At 37.3% G+C, this 18,381-nt stretch overlaps 2 protein-coding genes and 1 long non-coding RNA gene across 3 annotated transcripts in view; 2 read left to right on the forward strand and 1 right to left on the reverse strand.

Annotated features, from left to right (window-relative positions):
• LOC141433172 (sensory neuron membrane protein 2-like) overlaps positions 1 to 16,104 on the forward strand; it is a 34,901-nt gene extending 18,797 nt beyond the window's left edge. Inside the window, exons 7-9 of the mRNA XM_074095085.1 lie at positions 11,598 to 11,716; positions 12,717 to 12,842; positions 15,878 to 16,104. Of these exons, the coding sequence (XP_073951186.1) occupies positions 11,598 to 11,716; positions 12,717 to 12,842; positions 15,878 to 16,066 (434 nt within the window). The 3' untranslated portion in view covers positions 16,067 to 16,104. The remainder of the gene's footprint in view (positions 1 to 11,597; positions 11,717 to 12,716; positions 12,843 to 15,877) is intronic.
• LOC141433163 (uncharacterized) lies at positions 233 to 4,645 on the forward strand. The gene has a single exon (XM_074095074.1). The coding sequence runs from the start codon at positions 452 to 454 to the stop codon at positions 2,042 to 2,044; it is 1,593 nt and encodes a 530-aa protein (XP_073951175.1). The 5' UTR covers positions 233 to 451; the 3' UTR covers positions 2,045 to 4,645.
• LOC141433267 (uncharacterized) lies at positions 5,660 to 9,576 on the reverse strand. Its single transcript, XR_012451918.1, has 3 exons — positions 9,246 to 9,576; positions 8,897 to 9,065; positions 5,660 to 7,573 (listed from the first exon to the last, which is right to left on the reverse strand). It is a non-coding gene; the product is annotated as an uncharacterized lncRNA (long non-coding RNA).
• Positions 16,105 to 18,381: the final 2,277 nt, after the last annotated feature.

Raw genomic sequence — 18,381 nt, forward strand, 5'->3', positions numbered from 1 at the left:
GTATTATTTTATTACTTATGTACCCAACCTAAAAATAATATTTAATTAAATAATAAAATTAAATAAGTAACAAAATTAAAAATAAATTAAATAATATCAAAAATATACATATATTAACCGATCATTTTTGTGAGGTAAGGTGTAGGTACAACCTCGGTTTAGCACCGCTGCGCTGGCGATGACGCGCCCCTCCAAGGTGAACCGCCGTTAAGTAAAGCCCACCGTAGCCATCCTTTTTTCGTTCTGCCATTGGTATGACAGACGTAAAGAAAACAACCGCTAACATTAAACGTATCTTTTTATTTGACCCAAAATGCTCGACAGTCTAATCCGAAGAGTGATAAAGCATACGGTTATAATACGGGCTTGACACGGATCGAGTGTGGGACGCAGCGGGAGGCTGGAAAAATAAAAAAGAGTGTCCGTGCGCCCCGTGCGCAAACGCATCGCAATGGTCGAAGTAGCGTGGTGGAGCTGCGCGCTAGTGGCACTGGGCGCGCTCTTGCCGCCGCCCGCGCGCGCGCGCGTGCTGGAGCGCTGCGAGCTGGCGCGCGAGCTGCGCCGCCTCGGCGTGCGCGCCGACCACGTGCCCGTCTGGGTCTGCATCGCTTACCACGAGTCGCGCTTCGACACCGCCGCGCTCAACCCCGGCAGCGGCGACCACGGCCTGCTGCAGATCAGCGAGCTGTACTGGTGCGGCGCGGGCAAGGCGTGCGGGCTGCCGTGCGCCGCGCTGCGCGACGACGACATCGCCGACGACGTCCAGTGCGCGCTGCGCGTCTACGAGGAGCACACCACGCTCCAAGGCGACGGCTTCTTAGCGTGGGTGGTATACCCCCAGCATTGCAAACAGAACACCAAGAAATATCTTGCGGATTGCAGTCTGCCTTTAAAAGATGCAAATTCGACTAAATTATTGGAAAAATCACGCTCTTTTAACACCGCCGATTATAAACTTAATTCTACGGTCGAATTGAACCCAATTATTGACGAACTGAAACCACCGTATTTTTCGACGACGTCCAATATTGGGCATCGCAGGAATGAACTGGAAATTACCGATAGCAGTAAAGTGGAGCCATTTAAATGGCAACATGTTCACTTCCCAAACATAGATGAACTATCGCTTCCAGTTTTTAATCAAAAGATGGTAAAAATCTCCGAGTCTCCACCCACTTTGACGACTACCCTTAAGCCGCAAGAACAAACCAAAAGGACAGAAAATAATGAATTTACTTATAAATTCACGACGGCGAAACCGATAGCGACAACTAAAACTAATTTCAAGTATAATTCTATGTCAAGTAAAACAACACCTCGTGCGTCTAGTAGCGGATCACATTTTCAGCCCCTGAAAACTACTACGACTGCTCCTGCAACGGTAAAACCAACGACTACCACCAGCAAACCAAGAGCCCCAACGGCTATTACAAGTTATTCATCCACCACTACCACTTCTCGAACTACGTCAACTACAACAACAAGACTTTATCAGAGTCCATATTCGCTAAACCTCAAATCATTAAATTTTTCAAAAGACGCTTTTAGTCCTGCTCCTTTAAATAAAGAGGTTCAAAAAAAGCAATTCAGGTGCCTTGGATGTCGAACGCCATCAACAACCAAACCCGTTCTAACTTTGGGTTTGACTACAACTCCTAAACCGCACTCAACGTCATTTTTCCAAAAACCCGTCGAATCGATTGCTGCTAACTCATCTAGATCTGCAACTACAAGTTCACCACTAAAGAAAACTACTGCTACTACTACCGTCAAGACCAGTACTTCCACGACCTGGCGAACTGGAAGTTCAAGAATGTTTTCGCAATCCGCTAACGCCAATAAAACCGTGACTACCAAAAAAAATTCTGTATTTGATCTGTACTTGAACACCAAACGACCGCAGTTGTCAACGTTTAAGTTTTCTCCTCGAGGCGACAGTTGGTACAAAAGGCGTATTTTCTTCGATGGTACTACATCTCCAGCAACGCCTTGGAAACAAAATCATGGACTAAGCAATAATAAAGACAATAATGGTGGAGTTTGAAAATATTCCTGATCACAAACGTGATAATCTCCTCAATATACACCGTGTTTTTTATATCCGTTAACTTCGGCAGACGACTCATTTCATTGATATAAACTACCTGATAATTAACTTCTAACTGAAATATTTTTTCCTTGCATAGCTTCACATTTATTGTTCATTGTTAAATAAACAAACTTATCAAGTGACATTGACGTGACACGTAGAGGCATAACAAATCCACATACCTATTTAACTTTCTTTGCCTAAATGTGTGAATTAAACACAGATTAGTTATGGACTTTGAATAAACTTCATAAATTAAGGACCTTTACGCTGTTTTACTGCTAATAATTAATTATCTTAACTCTTTTATCTTTTAATCAGTAAGAGTTAGGTCCTATAAATTAACTTCATTTGACATATAGATTGTCCCCTTGAAGTTAACGGATACTTATCAAAAATAACACGGTGTACCTATAAGGAGTAGAGAATATTAGAGACTAATTAAGTACTTGTAAAATTACACCAAAAAAAGCGTATACTTTTAATTAAAATAATTAAATTATAATTCATAAATAAATTTATTTGTTTTTCGAAAGATAGCCCTGACTCACCACACTCGATGACCGATAGTTGTTAAAGAGTTGCAACTTTAACACAAAAGTTTGATTTGATCCACTATCACTTCTACTGCTAGCTGATTCCAGCACGTTAGCATAATATGAATACTATATAAATCGATTCAGATGATTGAACTGCATCAAACAGAAAAATATACACTTGTGGCAGGGTTATTTATAGGTACAGGTTGTTTTAATAGCCAGTAGTTGTGTCGATGAGCCGAGCGATGAGTACCTAGTTACTATTTTTCTCCTACTGTAAATATGTCGATTCTTTTTGGATTAACCTGAAATATCCGGGACAAACAATAAACGAGTATTTTATGTCAAAGATATCAATATTAACATTTTAGTTTCTTATTATAACAAGTGCATTGAATGTCCTGTTATAAAACAAAGTTGTAATTGTGAGGCCCGCATGGTTGCATCGTAGTTGCAAATGTAGCAATGGCCTAGATGACTATTTTTTCTGAAACGATTTGTGACAACAAACCGACTCAAGGGTGTTAATTCACTTACTTTACTTTTGTTTTATTTTGTTCTAGTTTTATTGGGTAAGTGTACGTACTACTTGTAAGTACCTAATATGTGTATATTTAGTTTCGAAGAAGCTGCACGCACCGCACCTATTATTAGTTATTTCTATAATAACATTGTGGTTATGAAGATAACAACCTCCTTGTGAGGAAGTTAACTGATAGAACAGCATGTAAATATTCATTGATTGTAAATATCCACAGCATATAAATATCCTCATTCTGTGACAAAGGGCATGCAAACCTTTGTAAGAATACTAATTTGTTTAACTTATGCACGCATGAAGGCAAGTCTGATCCTACGTTCCTTTCTAATTTCTCACAAATTAATACTTAACATATGATTTTGGTTTCAGTTTATCGCAATCATAAATGTAGGTACCTATGTAATTATAATGTTCTTGTTATGCGGATGCAAATGGTGTGAAAATATCAGTCTTAAAAACGTTCGTAGTTAATGTTGAGGGCAAACTATTATACCTATACTTACCTACCTACGATTGGATAGGTAATTATTTATTTTATTATAATAATAATTATTATTTATAATGCACAGGCAGCTTATAGCTGATGCGTGCATATCATTCTTCACTTGTGTAATTGTCTTCAAAGTACTTATCAGGTCTGTTTTTAAAAGAATTCACTGAAGGTGCACTGATCACTGTCTCGGGCAAACTGTCATATATGTTATTTGTCATATATTTTAATCTTCATACATTACTTACCACTACAAGTAAGTACCTAAATACTCAGTACGTAATAAACTATGATGAGAAGTTATTTTCCATTCCGGGTAATAATTTGAAAAAAATAATTGGCAATATTTAATTAATACCTATCAAATAAAACTGTAGCAGCCAGATTAGAGAACTGGCAGTAGGTATGTAATATATTTTTAGTATACAAGATTGATGGTGACCTTTCGGTTCAAGATAGCAATCATTCTCAAAAGTTAATGTTAGCAATTAATATTCAGATGTATGAGACATCTCAGTGGAAAGCGTTAATCAAGCTGGAGTGTTGTCGGGCCGGTTCTCCTAGGGCTGCCGGCGACGCCGCAGCGACTGAAACTCCGCGCTTTAAATTAATTACTAATCAAGTAATCATAAATTATTAATTTTATTTAAGACTAATAACGTGTTGGTTTATTTTTTTGTTCGTTCGTTTTTAAGATTATAGTATATGTAAATTCAACAAAATAAACCTACGAAAGATAGCCAAATGTGCTGTGGTCGTCCTTGGTAGATAGGTACTTATTTTTATTTTATAGGTTGAAAATACTACTTTAATTCTACGTTGCGCAAAATTTTAAATAATGGACACCCCTATAATCAATCAGCTTTGTACTCTCAAACTATTAATAATAAATGTGATCTGCGTATTGTACTAAATTTAGAAATGACATTATTTGTTTTTAATAACATCCTCGATAAAATAATTAATTAATAAACTGTTTTAAATTACGAGCAAGTTTTGTCCTTGGAGATCCTTAGCTGAAAAATTATTAGTGTTAGCTGATTCTGCTTCAAATATAACTATGTAAACCTTTTAATGCGGCGGAAGAGCACCGTCCGTACCCTAGTTCAAATCGCGTGATGATAGGTAACATAGTTAGCGGATACATTATTACAAAGACGCCGCTATACTTATACGAAAGCACGCATAATTTTGAAACGAAGGTAATAAGGTATAATGTAATGAACCATTAGTTATTTTTAGGCCATATATATTTCATAAGATCGTCTTCGTATCGACGATCATAGAAATATCACAAAATAGTTATTTGTGCAACAAGAGAGCAAAGTCGTTTTTTGGTGCGAGTGTTGATTTTGAATCCCGATTAAGCGAAGGATTCTACAATTGTGATAGTAGGTTAGAATCCTGAGATCAGCGAGGGATTCAAACACAAGAGATGCCAAAAAAACTTTGGTCTCGTGTGACACATAGGTACAACTTTTCACCTGCAGAGCAGCGAGAACATTTAATTAAAGCTTAAAATAAAACCACATATATTTAGAAGACAAAAAAATTCAAAAACTTTAAAATATAGTACGTCTGTTAAGAAATAAATATAGTACTGGCTTAATCATATTTAAAACTTTTTCTCGAAAATGATTCATACAGTCGCCATTACATCACTTACTCACTTATGAATGCCAGACAACGATCAAAAGTCTCCGGTAAGGGCGGTAAGTACACTAGTCAGGTTTGAATATACGAGTACAACGAAAAAGTGTCCAGTAGGTACGATACAAATCTCATACTCGTAACATCATACTTTTTAATACTGCAAAAAACCTCATTTTTGGGTCATTTTCACCTTTTTAGGTGGAACAATAAACGTATATTTTTTTAATAAAAATAAACCTTTAAATATGATTTTATTGGAATTTCTATTGTTTGAAACATGAATTTATAGATTACTTGCAAATTCATTCCATTTGACAACTATTTGATCCAACTTTAAGACATTTGGCAATATATGAAACGATTTTATTAAAAAAAAAAAAAAACAAGAGCAGCGGCTTTCGTATAACGAGGTTCCAAACTTTATTAAAAGAGTGGGAAAATTGTAATATTTCGGAAATATTTCGCTGTCATATAATTCACCATGTTTTTCTTAAATTCACCTCGTGTTTTTGTTTTTCAATTTGTCCTTACTATAATTAATTGATTATTGACATAATATTTTTAATGCTAAAGTTCAACACAGTATTTTTTTATTAGGTTGATATATTACTTAATGCTTCTTGCTTAATTAAAAAGTAAAAAAAAACTTAGAAAAAAGTAAAATTGAGTGGGATATTCGTTAATTTAGCTCGTTTTGTTTGCTAATTTATCTTTATAATTTTTTTGTTTATATTTGAGAAAAGCACCGTACAGTCAACGTCATAAATTTATAAGTGATCACTTTTGTACCTTGTCACTTTAACGTCTTGTTTGAAAAGCCATTACGAAATTGTGTTACGACTGAAACGATCACGGTACAGAAATGATCACTTATTTATGACGCTGACTGTACAAGCTTCGAACAATAAGTGCTATAATCCCTCTAATAATGCACTATATACTTAATATATCAGACGTTTTGTAATATTACGGTTATAATGTGTATCTGAACGTTGGTTTGTTTCTTTTTCGGCCTACAGAATTTGAAAATCGAACTTAGTAGGTTCATATTGAAGTGAAAGTGACAGATCAAAGTCAAGTTCAAATATTTGGAATTCAGTGAGTGGTCCCGGCACTATCCTCAGCATTTAAAAAAAATAATAAAAAAGCTACTTTTGCTCACTGATTTTTCATAGCAAAACCTGCCTGTTTGAGCTGCTGAAGTGAAAAGATAATTACAATTTACCTTCAGACTTTATATAAGTACTTAGTACCTTAAAGTAGCAAGTAAATAATACACGACATTAAAAAAAGGCATTGACACTCTTAACGTAACCTTAAACTAGTTCCTATGTAATGTGCCCTTACCTACACTATGCAAGCAAATGATGAAACAATGTCAATAAACAAACACACATTTAAAATAATATTGATCATCCATAAATTATAAGGTACCAAAATTCATTTTCGCTGTACATTTATTTATTACAATGTAATAAACATAGTAAGTAATAATATGTCATATAGTCTACTAGTGATTTCTTCCGTGGATGTCGTAAGAGGCGATGCGACTGAGAGTTAAGGTATACCGTAAGCGACAGGCTGGCAACCTGTCACTATTGTACCGTTTTTTTAAGTGGCTCCGAAGCGGTAACGTTTCATGTGCTCTGCCTACCCCATTTGGGAATACAGGCGTGATGTTTGTGTGTGTGTGTGTGTGTGTGCGTCGATCAGAAATTGATTTACCACCCTAAGGTTTAGATAATGACATTTTCACGACACTGCTCGAAAATGTGGTCATAGATAATCTAAGCACGGTACGCAAAACTGCCTATATATGTAGGTACGTTTAACAGTTGACTCATTTATGGCTCGGAAAACACGACAATAATGTAACACACTACGGTAACAGGTCGTATCAATATATGTATTTCATATATACGATACGTCTTTTTAGAATATATTTCAGAATTTCATTCCCGGCGTGCTGAAACGGCAATCGGACCAATCATTTCAATATGTGGTTGGATAGGTACTGGCCTAAAGAACGGACTCGTTTAAAAAAAAATAGTCACAAAAGAAAAACTAAAATTGGCGGGAGCAATGCAGTCATTGGATTGTTATTTGTTTGTTTTGTGATAATAAATATTTTTTATTTCCTCGCAGTGATCGTGAAAAGCACAATTTTTAGCCTCGGCCAAAACCCAAAAGTGCAATAGATGAACTCTTATTATCGTATTTATTCCAACTAACTCGTTCATCTGTTACTTTCTTTTCAGCATCTACAACAATACAATACAATACAATACAAATATTCTTTATTGATCACCAAAAGCAGTACAGACATTACAAAAAAAAAACTGGTAGACAATAGGCGGTCTTATCGCTAAAAATCGATCTCTTCCAGACAACCAAGTTCTCAGAAATTAATAAATACTAACAAATAATGTTACTAAACTATTGTAGCGCTTAAATTAGCTTTTTTCGCTCCAATAATTTGTTCAGAGTGGTCGTGTGTTTGGATTTCTCATATTTATTTTTTGAACTAGCCTTAACCCGAGGCTTCGCCCGCATTAGTACCTATTAGCTTAATGCAGTCTTAACTGAACTGTTGTATATTAGGTACATATGACCGTGCAATTTTTGAAATATACAACGACAACAGTTTACTTACACGATTCTTGTTACCATGGCAACGCAACAAATAAATGTCTTACAGCCTTTTTCATAAAAAGTTAGAGCCTCCTTGAAGGCTCCTTGAAGGCCCGATGCTAAAAAACATGATTCATAAACGTCTGTTAGCGCTAATCAGTCGATCAAGGCTCTGCTAAAGTTAGCGGACCGTAGACCCTCCTTTATCTCCCTGCTAAGTCACAAAATGGCCGCCACAAGTTTGAACAGCTGACTTTGACAAGAGCAAAAAACCATACCGAAGATATTTTAGTGAAGGGTGAAGTTACGCAAAGATTAAAAAAAACCAGGAAAAAATATTTTCAGGAATTTGTATTTAAAAATCCTCTAAATTAGCAACAATAAATTAACAATAAATATGAAAAAAAATATTAGGATGATTAACATAATTATGGCTTTTTGCACAACATAAACATGCGGATCGGAAATGGCGGGAAAACAAACTTCTCGCTTTTTATTTTTTTTCCTGCTAATTTGCTGTCACTGCTGTCAACTTTTTTTTTTTAATTATCGATTAGGCCATTTTTTGTCTTTGATTTGTCAAGGTGGCCAACATAACGCGTCTAATCAGTCTATCAGCGGCTCAACAACTAGCAGACTGCTAGCAAGCGTTTATGAATCATACTTCTTGACAACCGTCTAACAAGCTTAATCAGTCTGCTAAGTAACAGACCGATCAAACCTCAATTAAGGATTTTTTATGAATAAGGCTGTTAGAGTTTGGCCTTGGTTTGGCCTGAAAATGGTTACGGTATTGGGAGGGTGCGAAGTACTAGGTGGGGGTGATGAAATCTATCGCAGTGCTCATGGTAGCCAAAAGTAGAAATACCTAGTTCTGTTCTGGCTCTGCCATCTGTCATACCTACTCATATGAATCTGTCATTAACAAAGCAATTTGTATAGACTTTAACTACCTCATTTTAGTAATAGATGTTTGCACACACACTGTCCCTGTTTTGTTCTTAATTCTTCTACGTCTCGGACATGTCCAGCAACAATTTTCCTTATGAAACGGTTTGTGGTTGTAATTTTATATTGAGTGATACTCACAAAACCGGTCTTCAAAATGATACTCATTTTGATCTGAAAACGATATTTAATTTATTACTAGCGATATAAGAGCAATATTATAATTTTACTTTTATTCAAAGGAACCAATAAGATAGCTTTATCTTTTCGTTTAACAGTAAAAGTACAACTAAACATGAAGTAAACAAACCCTGACATAACGAAAATAAAACACTTTTTGAATAAATTACTTACTTAACTCATTTAATTTTAATGACCAAAAATGAATTCACAACCTTTTGTCCACCCAAATCACGGTATCACAGTAATTTTGTATTATAAATTAATACGTTATAGGTTTGATTTTTGTCACAATGTCGCGATGAAATTTCAAAACGTCAGAGCATCAGAGCCATAAAAGTTGCGGACGCTAGGTGGCACTGATGTCGTGCACAGAGCCAATATCAATTTGAAAGGACAACGTTCGCTTGCACAACGCCATCTATTGATTGCAAACGAAGTTAACACGTCATCTTGAGAGCCGAGGTACGGTATCACCGTTCTTGGACAGCGCCTTCTATTCTTGTTTAAACTTAAAATATTATCCCACGGGAACGCATTTCCGGGATATCAAGTAGTAATGTAGATCTTTGTTTATCGGTAGGGGGGGGGGGGGAGGGCATAACGGGGACGTTAAGGGAAATAAACAATAAAAAATTAAAAAAACAAAATATTTTTAGTGAAAACTAACGACAACTCTTTGGTTACTTATTAAATTATCGTTTGGCACCGAATTTGGTGAAGTAAAAAATCAAATAATATTTTTAATTTGAATTTCACAAAACCTTCATGAAAACTCCATCGTGCCCCGGTGTAGGGGCAGTATGGGGTACCGAGTGGGGGGTAGTATGGGGTACATTATTTTGACTGTAGGGACGGGGAGAATGTCTTTGGGAGAAGCGTTTTCGAAGGAAGTTGTTAAATCACGTCATATTCTTCAAATTGGAGATCGGGAAGCGGTATTTTACTTATTTCAGTCTTGTATAGATGGTCCAGGCTGAGGCTCTGAGGTAGTAGTTTTCTGATGTAAATGTGTCGATATTGCAAGTAAAACAGGTTCAAGACAAGAAGTGCCTCTTCAAGGGGAGGCGACTTAACGCTCCAATGTGGTCTGTGGAACACCGACCATGCAATTGAGCTGCTTTTCTGTAACCTGCTGATTTGCTTAAAACTGCATCAATTGCGTTTTTCATGCTTTCTACAGACCAACTGCCTCTGGAACTTTTCTTTTTGTGTGTACCATTTTTATATACCTAAAACAAAATAAATAATATTATTGTAATATTATCAAATGACAGACCATTCAGGGGCATAATGGGGACGGGGCACAACGGGGTTAAAAAAAATAGTTTTTTAAAAAATTAATTGAAATGTCGTCGATAAAAGAATCGGTCGTCAAAAATAAACGCGTGCACCCTGGTCGTCGGTCACTGCCGCGCTGAAGGTCGATGCGAAAAGCCCTCATATTGGCGAAAACAAAACAAGGCTAGTGTGCATAGTTACTTGTATGTGTGGGTGGCCTCGTCGTGCCTCGCGTCCCCATTATGCCCCCCCCCTCCCCTACTACGCCAACTTTAACCTCTAAACATCCAAACCTCCAAACATCTTCACAAACTTTCATATACTTCAATTCAATAGGTACATTGAAAGCCATAATACTTTTGCTGGTGTATTTGTTCCCAATACTACCAAACCAATTCACAAATAACAAAATAAATTATCGCATTGGGTATGTAACCTGTAATGATAATTTTAAGTAAGTATAGAGAATAAAATAAATGAACAAGTAAATAGGTAATACTGGGAATGCACCCTTTTATTACATGGGTCTTACCTTCGTGAATGCGCTCAATTAGGCAAGTTATAATTTATAATGTAGCCCCAGTAACTACATACCTAAGTAATTAAAACTCATTAAGGTGCCAAGAACAGACCCATTGTTATTGAAATAATGAGGTATGACCTTCTGTGTCAATTATGAATCCTGTAACCATCTATCTATATTTTGTGATATTGCATGGCAAAACCCGGGTCTTAAAATAAGGACTGCGTATAAATAGCTACATACATTTTAGTAATAGCTACTAACAAGGTTAGCTGGAAGAGATCCCTTTTTGAGGGATAAACTCGCCTTTGCTCTCCTTTCTGTGTATTTGTATTTCTTTGTATTTTATTTTTATGTGCAATAAAGAATACATACATACACACAATATCATACCTATACACCTATAACATACTTAACACACATATATATATATATACATACATACATATGTACCTATAGGTACCTACTTATTTGTCGTTGTCGCATCACAATGTTTAATTACCTATATCTGCGCTGCGGCGCAGTTGCCGAAGACACCCTTTATACTTAGCACTTAGGTACGAGTAGGTACTTACCTACTGTCGATTTGGTGATCATAACTGCGTTTTCACACAAATTACTTACGAGTATTGTATCGCAAATCGAATCTCCTTGCGCTGCGCTGCTGCTTGGCTGCGTACAATAAATAATTATCTCTAACTACATTGTTTCTTTAATTTCAGGAGCCTTCTTGGTATTGTCCAATCCGCATTTCTTGTACGCTGACCCAGCCTATTTAAATGGTGTTATCGGCTTGACACCAGACCCTGAAAAGCACAGGGTATCTTTGGACTTAGAACCTGTAAGTAGATAGCCCACTAATTTATCTATAAATGTGAAAGTTTGTAAGTCTGTATGTTTGTTTGTTACGTCACGTCTTCACGTCTAAACCGCTGAAACAATTTAGATGAAATACGGTATGCAGAGTTTGACTCCCGGGGAAGGACATAGGATAGTTTTTATCCTGGAAAATTCCATAGTTCCCGCAGGATAGCGATATAAACGATTTCTACGCGGACGGAGTCGCGGGCAACAGCTAGTAAGGAAATAAAGAAAACTTAGTACTTACCTTATATCTCTAATATATAAAATTCTCGTGTCACATTGTTTGTGACCAAACTCCTCCAATACCTCCAAAACTTGACCGATTTTTGTGAATTATTTTGTGTATATTCGGTAGGTCTGAGAATAGGACGTAAACTATATTTCATACTTCTACGCGGACGGAGTCGCGGGAAATAGCTAGTGTCTATATAAAACATGGTGTAGATACTTATTACACTACCATAAGGGCTACGAGCTCAAAACCTTAAATTAGCAAATTGTAAATTGAATGTTAAATAGAAAATATTTTAGGGTAATCTATTCGTATTTTTTATGCAACTTAAATTTTTAATGGATTTAAAAAACCTTTGAAGTTACTGTGCTTATTAAGTTCTGGTTATAGTAGGTACATGTAATACCATTTTGTGTCTCAATAATTAAAAATATCGTCCTGGGTCCTGTCTTAAATGTACCTAACTGATTATAGTGCTTAAAACCTAGATGAGTATTTTTTTTTAATTTTGGAAATTAATGAAGCATATTTAAAGTAAATTTTTCATTCAATATTTTCTATTCGTAGGTACTTACTAAGTAATTTTAAAAATAACTTCCGAAAGCACAAAATATTGAATGAAAAATTAACTTTAAATATGCTTCATTATTGCTTTTCTGATGGTATCTTATCTACTCTACGACTCACGAGGATGCGAATTTTGTTAATTGCAAAGTATTTTTATAAACGTTTTTTCGGCTTCCAGAACACTGGCATCGTACTAAGAGGAAGTGCGAGAGCGCAGTTTAATGTATTCTTGCGGCCGATAACTCGGATAAGTGCAACTGCTAATCTACCAAACACCCTAACACCCATTTTTTGGATCGAAGAGGTAAGTTCAAAAGATTTTATAACAAAAAATTTAACTGACTACAAAAAAACCATGTGAATAATTTTCTAACTCAGCACGAGCCAGCAGGAATGGACCTATAGTCATCTACCTCACCTACGCACAATATGTTGGGCTTCAACCAATCCTGCTCTCTCGTGCTGAGGCACCGACCGACTTCAGACTGGTAGAAAATTAATTTCATGGTTTTTTGTAGTAGGTTAAATTTTTTGTTTTAATTTTTTTTTCCAAGTTTTTAGTGTAAATAATCTAAGATACAATAGTTTAATATCAACTGCTCTTCACCTTTTACGAAAGATTGCTTTTTCCGATGCAGAGACGTTCATTATTGAGGAGTCCTGTTGCTTCACCACCGGTTTTACCATATGCATTACGAGGAGCATAAATTTCTTAGCAACTGTGTTAAAGTAATTACAATTCAAACCGTGAAATACTTGTTATTGAGTAGTAACTCCGATGGTCAACTGTGGCTTTCATCATCAGTTCCACTTCACCAAATGATGATTTTCAGGAGCAAATGCACGAGTTACTACTAAATATATCCAATTTACTATAGGTGTCCCTACAACATTTGAAGAGTTCCCTCGATTTCCTTAAGATCCAATCACCAGATCCTGATTTGGTGCTTATGGGATCTAATTGAAGACATTCCTAAACGAACGCAAAAAGAAAATTCATCGGTTTATAAATGATAGAGTTATGAGGTAACAAACATAAAAAAAATACAATCGAATAGAGAACCTGCTCCTTTTTTGAAGTCGGTTGAAAAGTACAGTGAACGAAAAACAAGACGAATACAAATGTCACGCAAGCTAAAAGCTCCCAGCTCAGTCTGTACGAAGTTTATTAAGTACCTACTTAAATAATCTTGTATCTACGTATTGCAGTTTGTGTTGCAAACAGATTAAATTTCACTGATAATAAGTAGCTACTGTAATTTAAGCCGTGGTGGCCTAGTGGTTTGACCTATCGCCTCTCAAGCAGAGGGTCGTGGGTTCGAACCCCGGCTCGCACCTCTGAGTTTTTCGAAATTCATGTGCGGAATTACATTTGAAATTTACCACGAGCTTTGCGGTGAAGGAAAACATCGTGAGGAAACCTGCACAAACCTGCGAAGCGATTCAATGGTGCGTGCGAAGTTCCCAATCCGCACTGGGCCCGCATGGGAACTATGGCCCAAGCCCTCTTGTTCTGAGAGGAGGCCTATGCCCAGCAGTGGGACGTATATAGGCTGGGATGACTGTAATTTACGGAAACCTATGAAAACAATAATGACGTGTGCGTTAATAACAGGAGAAATGAAAAAGCGGCGAAGTCGATTTTTTATGACTCTGACAATGCTTTGATCTCCTACACTATACGACATTACATTAACCTTTCTCTTGGGCTTGATCCGTAACGCACGTCTCGGTTTTTATTGACGTTGCATTAAAAACAACCATCACAAATGTCATTACTCTAAGCTCAGCGGTTGCTATTTCGAGATTTTATCCCTATCCCCTGGGAATATCAAGATTAGAAGTAGCCTATGTTTTATTCCAGATGTCCAGCTATCTATATACGAAATTTCATCCAAATCCATCTAGCCGTTTCATTGTGAAGGAGTAACACAAACATACTCACTCACTCGCTGACAAACTTTCGCATTTATAATATAGCTTTTACCCGCGGCTTCGCTCGCGTGAGCCTAAATCAAATCAAAGAAGCAAGCAATCAAGCAAGCATGCAAGTGAACATGTTAAAAAGCACGTAATTATGCAAGAAATAGTGCAAGCAATCATACAAGCAAGCAAGCCAGGAGAAAGCATGCAAGCAAACATCTAAGCAAGCTTGCAAGTGAGCATGTAAGCAAGCATGCAAGCAAGCATGTAAACAAGCATGCAAGCAAGCATTCAAGCAAGCATGCAAGCAAGCATCTAAGCAAGCTTGCAAGCAAGCATGCATTCAGGCATGCAAGTAAGCATATAGGCAAACATGCATGCAAGTATGCAAGCCAGAATGCTAGCAAGCATGCAAATAACAGACTAAGCAAGCATACTCCCAAAGGTGCAAGCAATAAATGCGCTTGCAAGTTATTTAGTTTAAATATTTATTACTTCGCACGTGTAAATCATTAGATACAGGGGTTGAATATAGAGATTCTGGGATTTTACAGAATTCCCGTGGGAATTCCCGAAAACTAAATCGTGGTTTTCATTGACGTTGCATTAAAAACAACCATTCCAAATTTCGTTACTCTTAGCTCAGCGGTTGTTATTTCGGTTTTATCCTTAACCCGAGGGAATATCGGGATAAAAAGTAGGTAGCCTATGTTTTATTCTAGATGTCCAGCTACATACCTCACTCACAAACTTTCGCATTTATACTAACCATATACCTATCATTTACCTATTACTATTTATTTAATATTTACCTATTAGTAGGATTAGTAATATGTGCTATCAGGGTAATGGAGCGAAAAAAGTGCTCAAAAGTGTGTTTTATTAAATTTTATCTATGAATATTGTATTAATTTTATACAAGAGTTGTTTCGTGTTGATACACTTTTGAAAACCTTGCCCACCAGAATGCCACTGGAATCTTTTCATAGTAAATGATGGCATACGAAGTACGATGGCAAAACATTTATAGTCACTTCATCTGTAACTTCATAAAAAATATATGTATTAATTAAATGGTGATGGTGAAGTTATCTATCTGCTATATTGTAGATTAAAATTGCCTACTACTAGTAGGTAGGTACCTATACTATCCAAATCAAAATAGGAGCCACGTGAGTTTCACTCGTAAAACGAAAGTACCTACCTGCTAATAAACATAATTATTTCTTGTCTAAAAAATGTTTTTATCAATACAACATACATAATAAAATACAAATACTTTCAATTAAATGTATACAGATAAAAACGTATAAATGTATTTTTGATTTCATTTACCAATGGAACTCAAGCGGCCCTTATTTTTTATTTTATTTTGACTAGTAAATCAGCAAGTTTTAACTGTCTCAACTGTTTCAGGGTGTAGTGATGCCAGAAGAATATCAAGACGAGCTGAAGGATAGATTGTTGTCACCTTTGAGGCTAGTCGATATTCTAGTACCAGTGTTAGTTGCTGTCAGCTGCCTGGTACTAGTGTTAGGTATTGGCTTAACTGTCCGAGCGAGATTAAACAGACCGGCAGATAACTTACTTTATGACACTAACTAAGCTAATAAATTAAAATAAAATAAATATCACAATAATTATCACTTTTTTTTTTCAAGTTAACTTTATGGGGCCTCGAAGTTCCAGCGTACCTACCGTACCTACCCCCGCTAAGATACAGGCGCCCGCGCACACAAGGTATCAGCCGAAACACGACCACTGGTTACCTAACGATATACCTAATGCTATATTTACACCCTTTACCGAGGCTTGCCAAGCGTCTACAAACTCCAAGCCTATGCAAACGTTTGAATTTTGAATGCCATTTACATGCTTGCAAGGGCGTCAGTGTATTCCGTACAGGCAAGCATGGCAGACGTGTATTTCGAAGTTGCTGCGGCTCTTGTGACATATTTTTATTTAAAGAAAAAGGATAAAGTTTCTTCGTTAGTTCAAGCAGTCATGATAGTCACTAAAATTTATTTATTATGGACGTCCGTAGGTACGGCGTGAGCTCCTGAGGGACACTTAACACGAGCCAACGTGTAAACATGTCGCAAGCGATTGCCGCAAGTTCCTTTGGTCTGTGTTGAAAAACCGACACCGGGCCGGATCGGCGGCAAGCGCTGGCAAGCTCACGCAAGCCTATCCAAACGGGCCGTTTACACGCTTGTGCTGGTGAGAGCTTGCCGAAGCTTGGCAAGCGTGTAATTGTAGCATAAAATGTAGATTCATTCTTCGTAAAGAACCGGCCAAGTGCGAGTGGCACTCGCGCACCAAGGGCTCCGTGCAAATTTGTAGTAGGTAGGTATCTACAAATATGCAGTGTTAGAAGAGTTCGGCTCCCAAGCAATATGTACGCAGTACCTACTGCGTAATGACTAGGTACGCAGTATGGGGTCATTTATGATTGGTTACTTAATGCTCCCTGGCAACCCCACTGTCTATTTTGTGATTTTTTAAGACATTTTTTTTATTCGACTAAGTAGATGGCAAACGAGCAAGTAGGTCTCCTGATGGTAAGAGATAACCACCGCCCATAAACATCTGTAACACCAGGGGTGCAGATGCGTTGCCAACCTAGAGGCCTAAGATGGGGTACCTCAAGAGCCAGTAATTTTACCGGCTATCTTACTCTCCACGCCGAAACACAACAGTGCAAACACGGCAGGATTAGCGAGCAAGATGGTGGTAGCAATCCAGGCGGACCTTGCAAAAGGTCATACCATATTAGTTTCATTTACCTATTCATTAACTACCTGTTGCCCGCGACTCCGTTCACGTAGAATTCGTTTATTGCTATCCTGGGGGAACTATGACATTTTCCGGGATGCAAACTATTATGTCCTTCCCCGGGACTTTTACTATTAGGATACCGAATTTCATCTAAATCAGTTCAGCGGTTAAATTGATTCGTATGGCCTACAGATCAATCGTTCCGATTTTCATGGTTTAACACCATGTGCAGCTTTTTTGCCATACCGCTAGCACTATTCCCTCTACACTGTATTAGTCTACGTAGGTACTTATAGTGACTGTACTGCTTATAGTGACTGTACTGATTGCCTAGAGGAAGCTGAGTCTTCCATGGGCTCCATTGCCCATTCCTCACGCTGCCTCTCTGAGGACGAGTCTGATCGCGAACGAGATCCACTTCCTTTATCGAAATAATTATTTTTCTTTTGTGAGCGAGAATTCCTTTTTGTTTTTTTCTTCCCATTTCGGAGGCAGCTAATTTCGCCATAGAACTTTCGAACTGTTCATGGTCTGATAAGTTAATATTCCTCAAAACAGGGCGAAAGTAGTGTCCGACCCAAGTTTCGGTTTCGGTTTCGGCCGGACCGAAATTACTTAGCGGCCTCTCGCAGCTCTCGCATCGGGAGCGCTCGGCTTAATTCGGGCGCGCTCGGCCGGGTGGGTAGGTATAGGTAATGCATCGGCGGCCGTGCGGCCGTCCCAGCCGGGACCAGCGACAGTAGCACAGAGTAGGTACATTGAATATATTGGACCGTAGTATGCATGCAGTTTGTGAACCACGTGGCGCGCGACAAAATATTATGTGTTGTTTATTTATTAAATTATAATTTACTTTTTAGAATCTGTTACTGCAATTTATGCTGTGATTAATGAGCAATAAGTTTGATATTAGGATTGTGAATTTAGTTTAGACGTGATAAGAATAGGTTGTTTGTTTTAAGTAATACAATACCTATGCCGCGAATTAGTGATTTATGTTAAAGTTATTATAAATGTGGCTATACCCTTCCAGGGTGCATAATATTGTAAGAATAAGGCCTTATGTATTTTGTTTTTTGCCAAATAAATAAATATTTAAGTGGCATGCATGGCATTCAATGTGCGTGTCACGAAAAACAGGG

Source organism: Choristoneura fumiferana, chromosome Z (genome assembly GCF_025370935.1).
Source record: "Choristoneura fumiferana chromosome Z, NRCan_CFum_1, whole genome shotgun sequence".
Classification (NCBI taxonomy): domain Eukaryota; kingdom Metazoa; phylum Arthropoda; class Insecta; order Lepidoptera; family Tortricidae; genus Choristoneura; species Choristoneura fumiferana.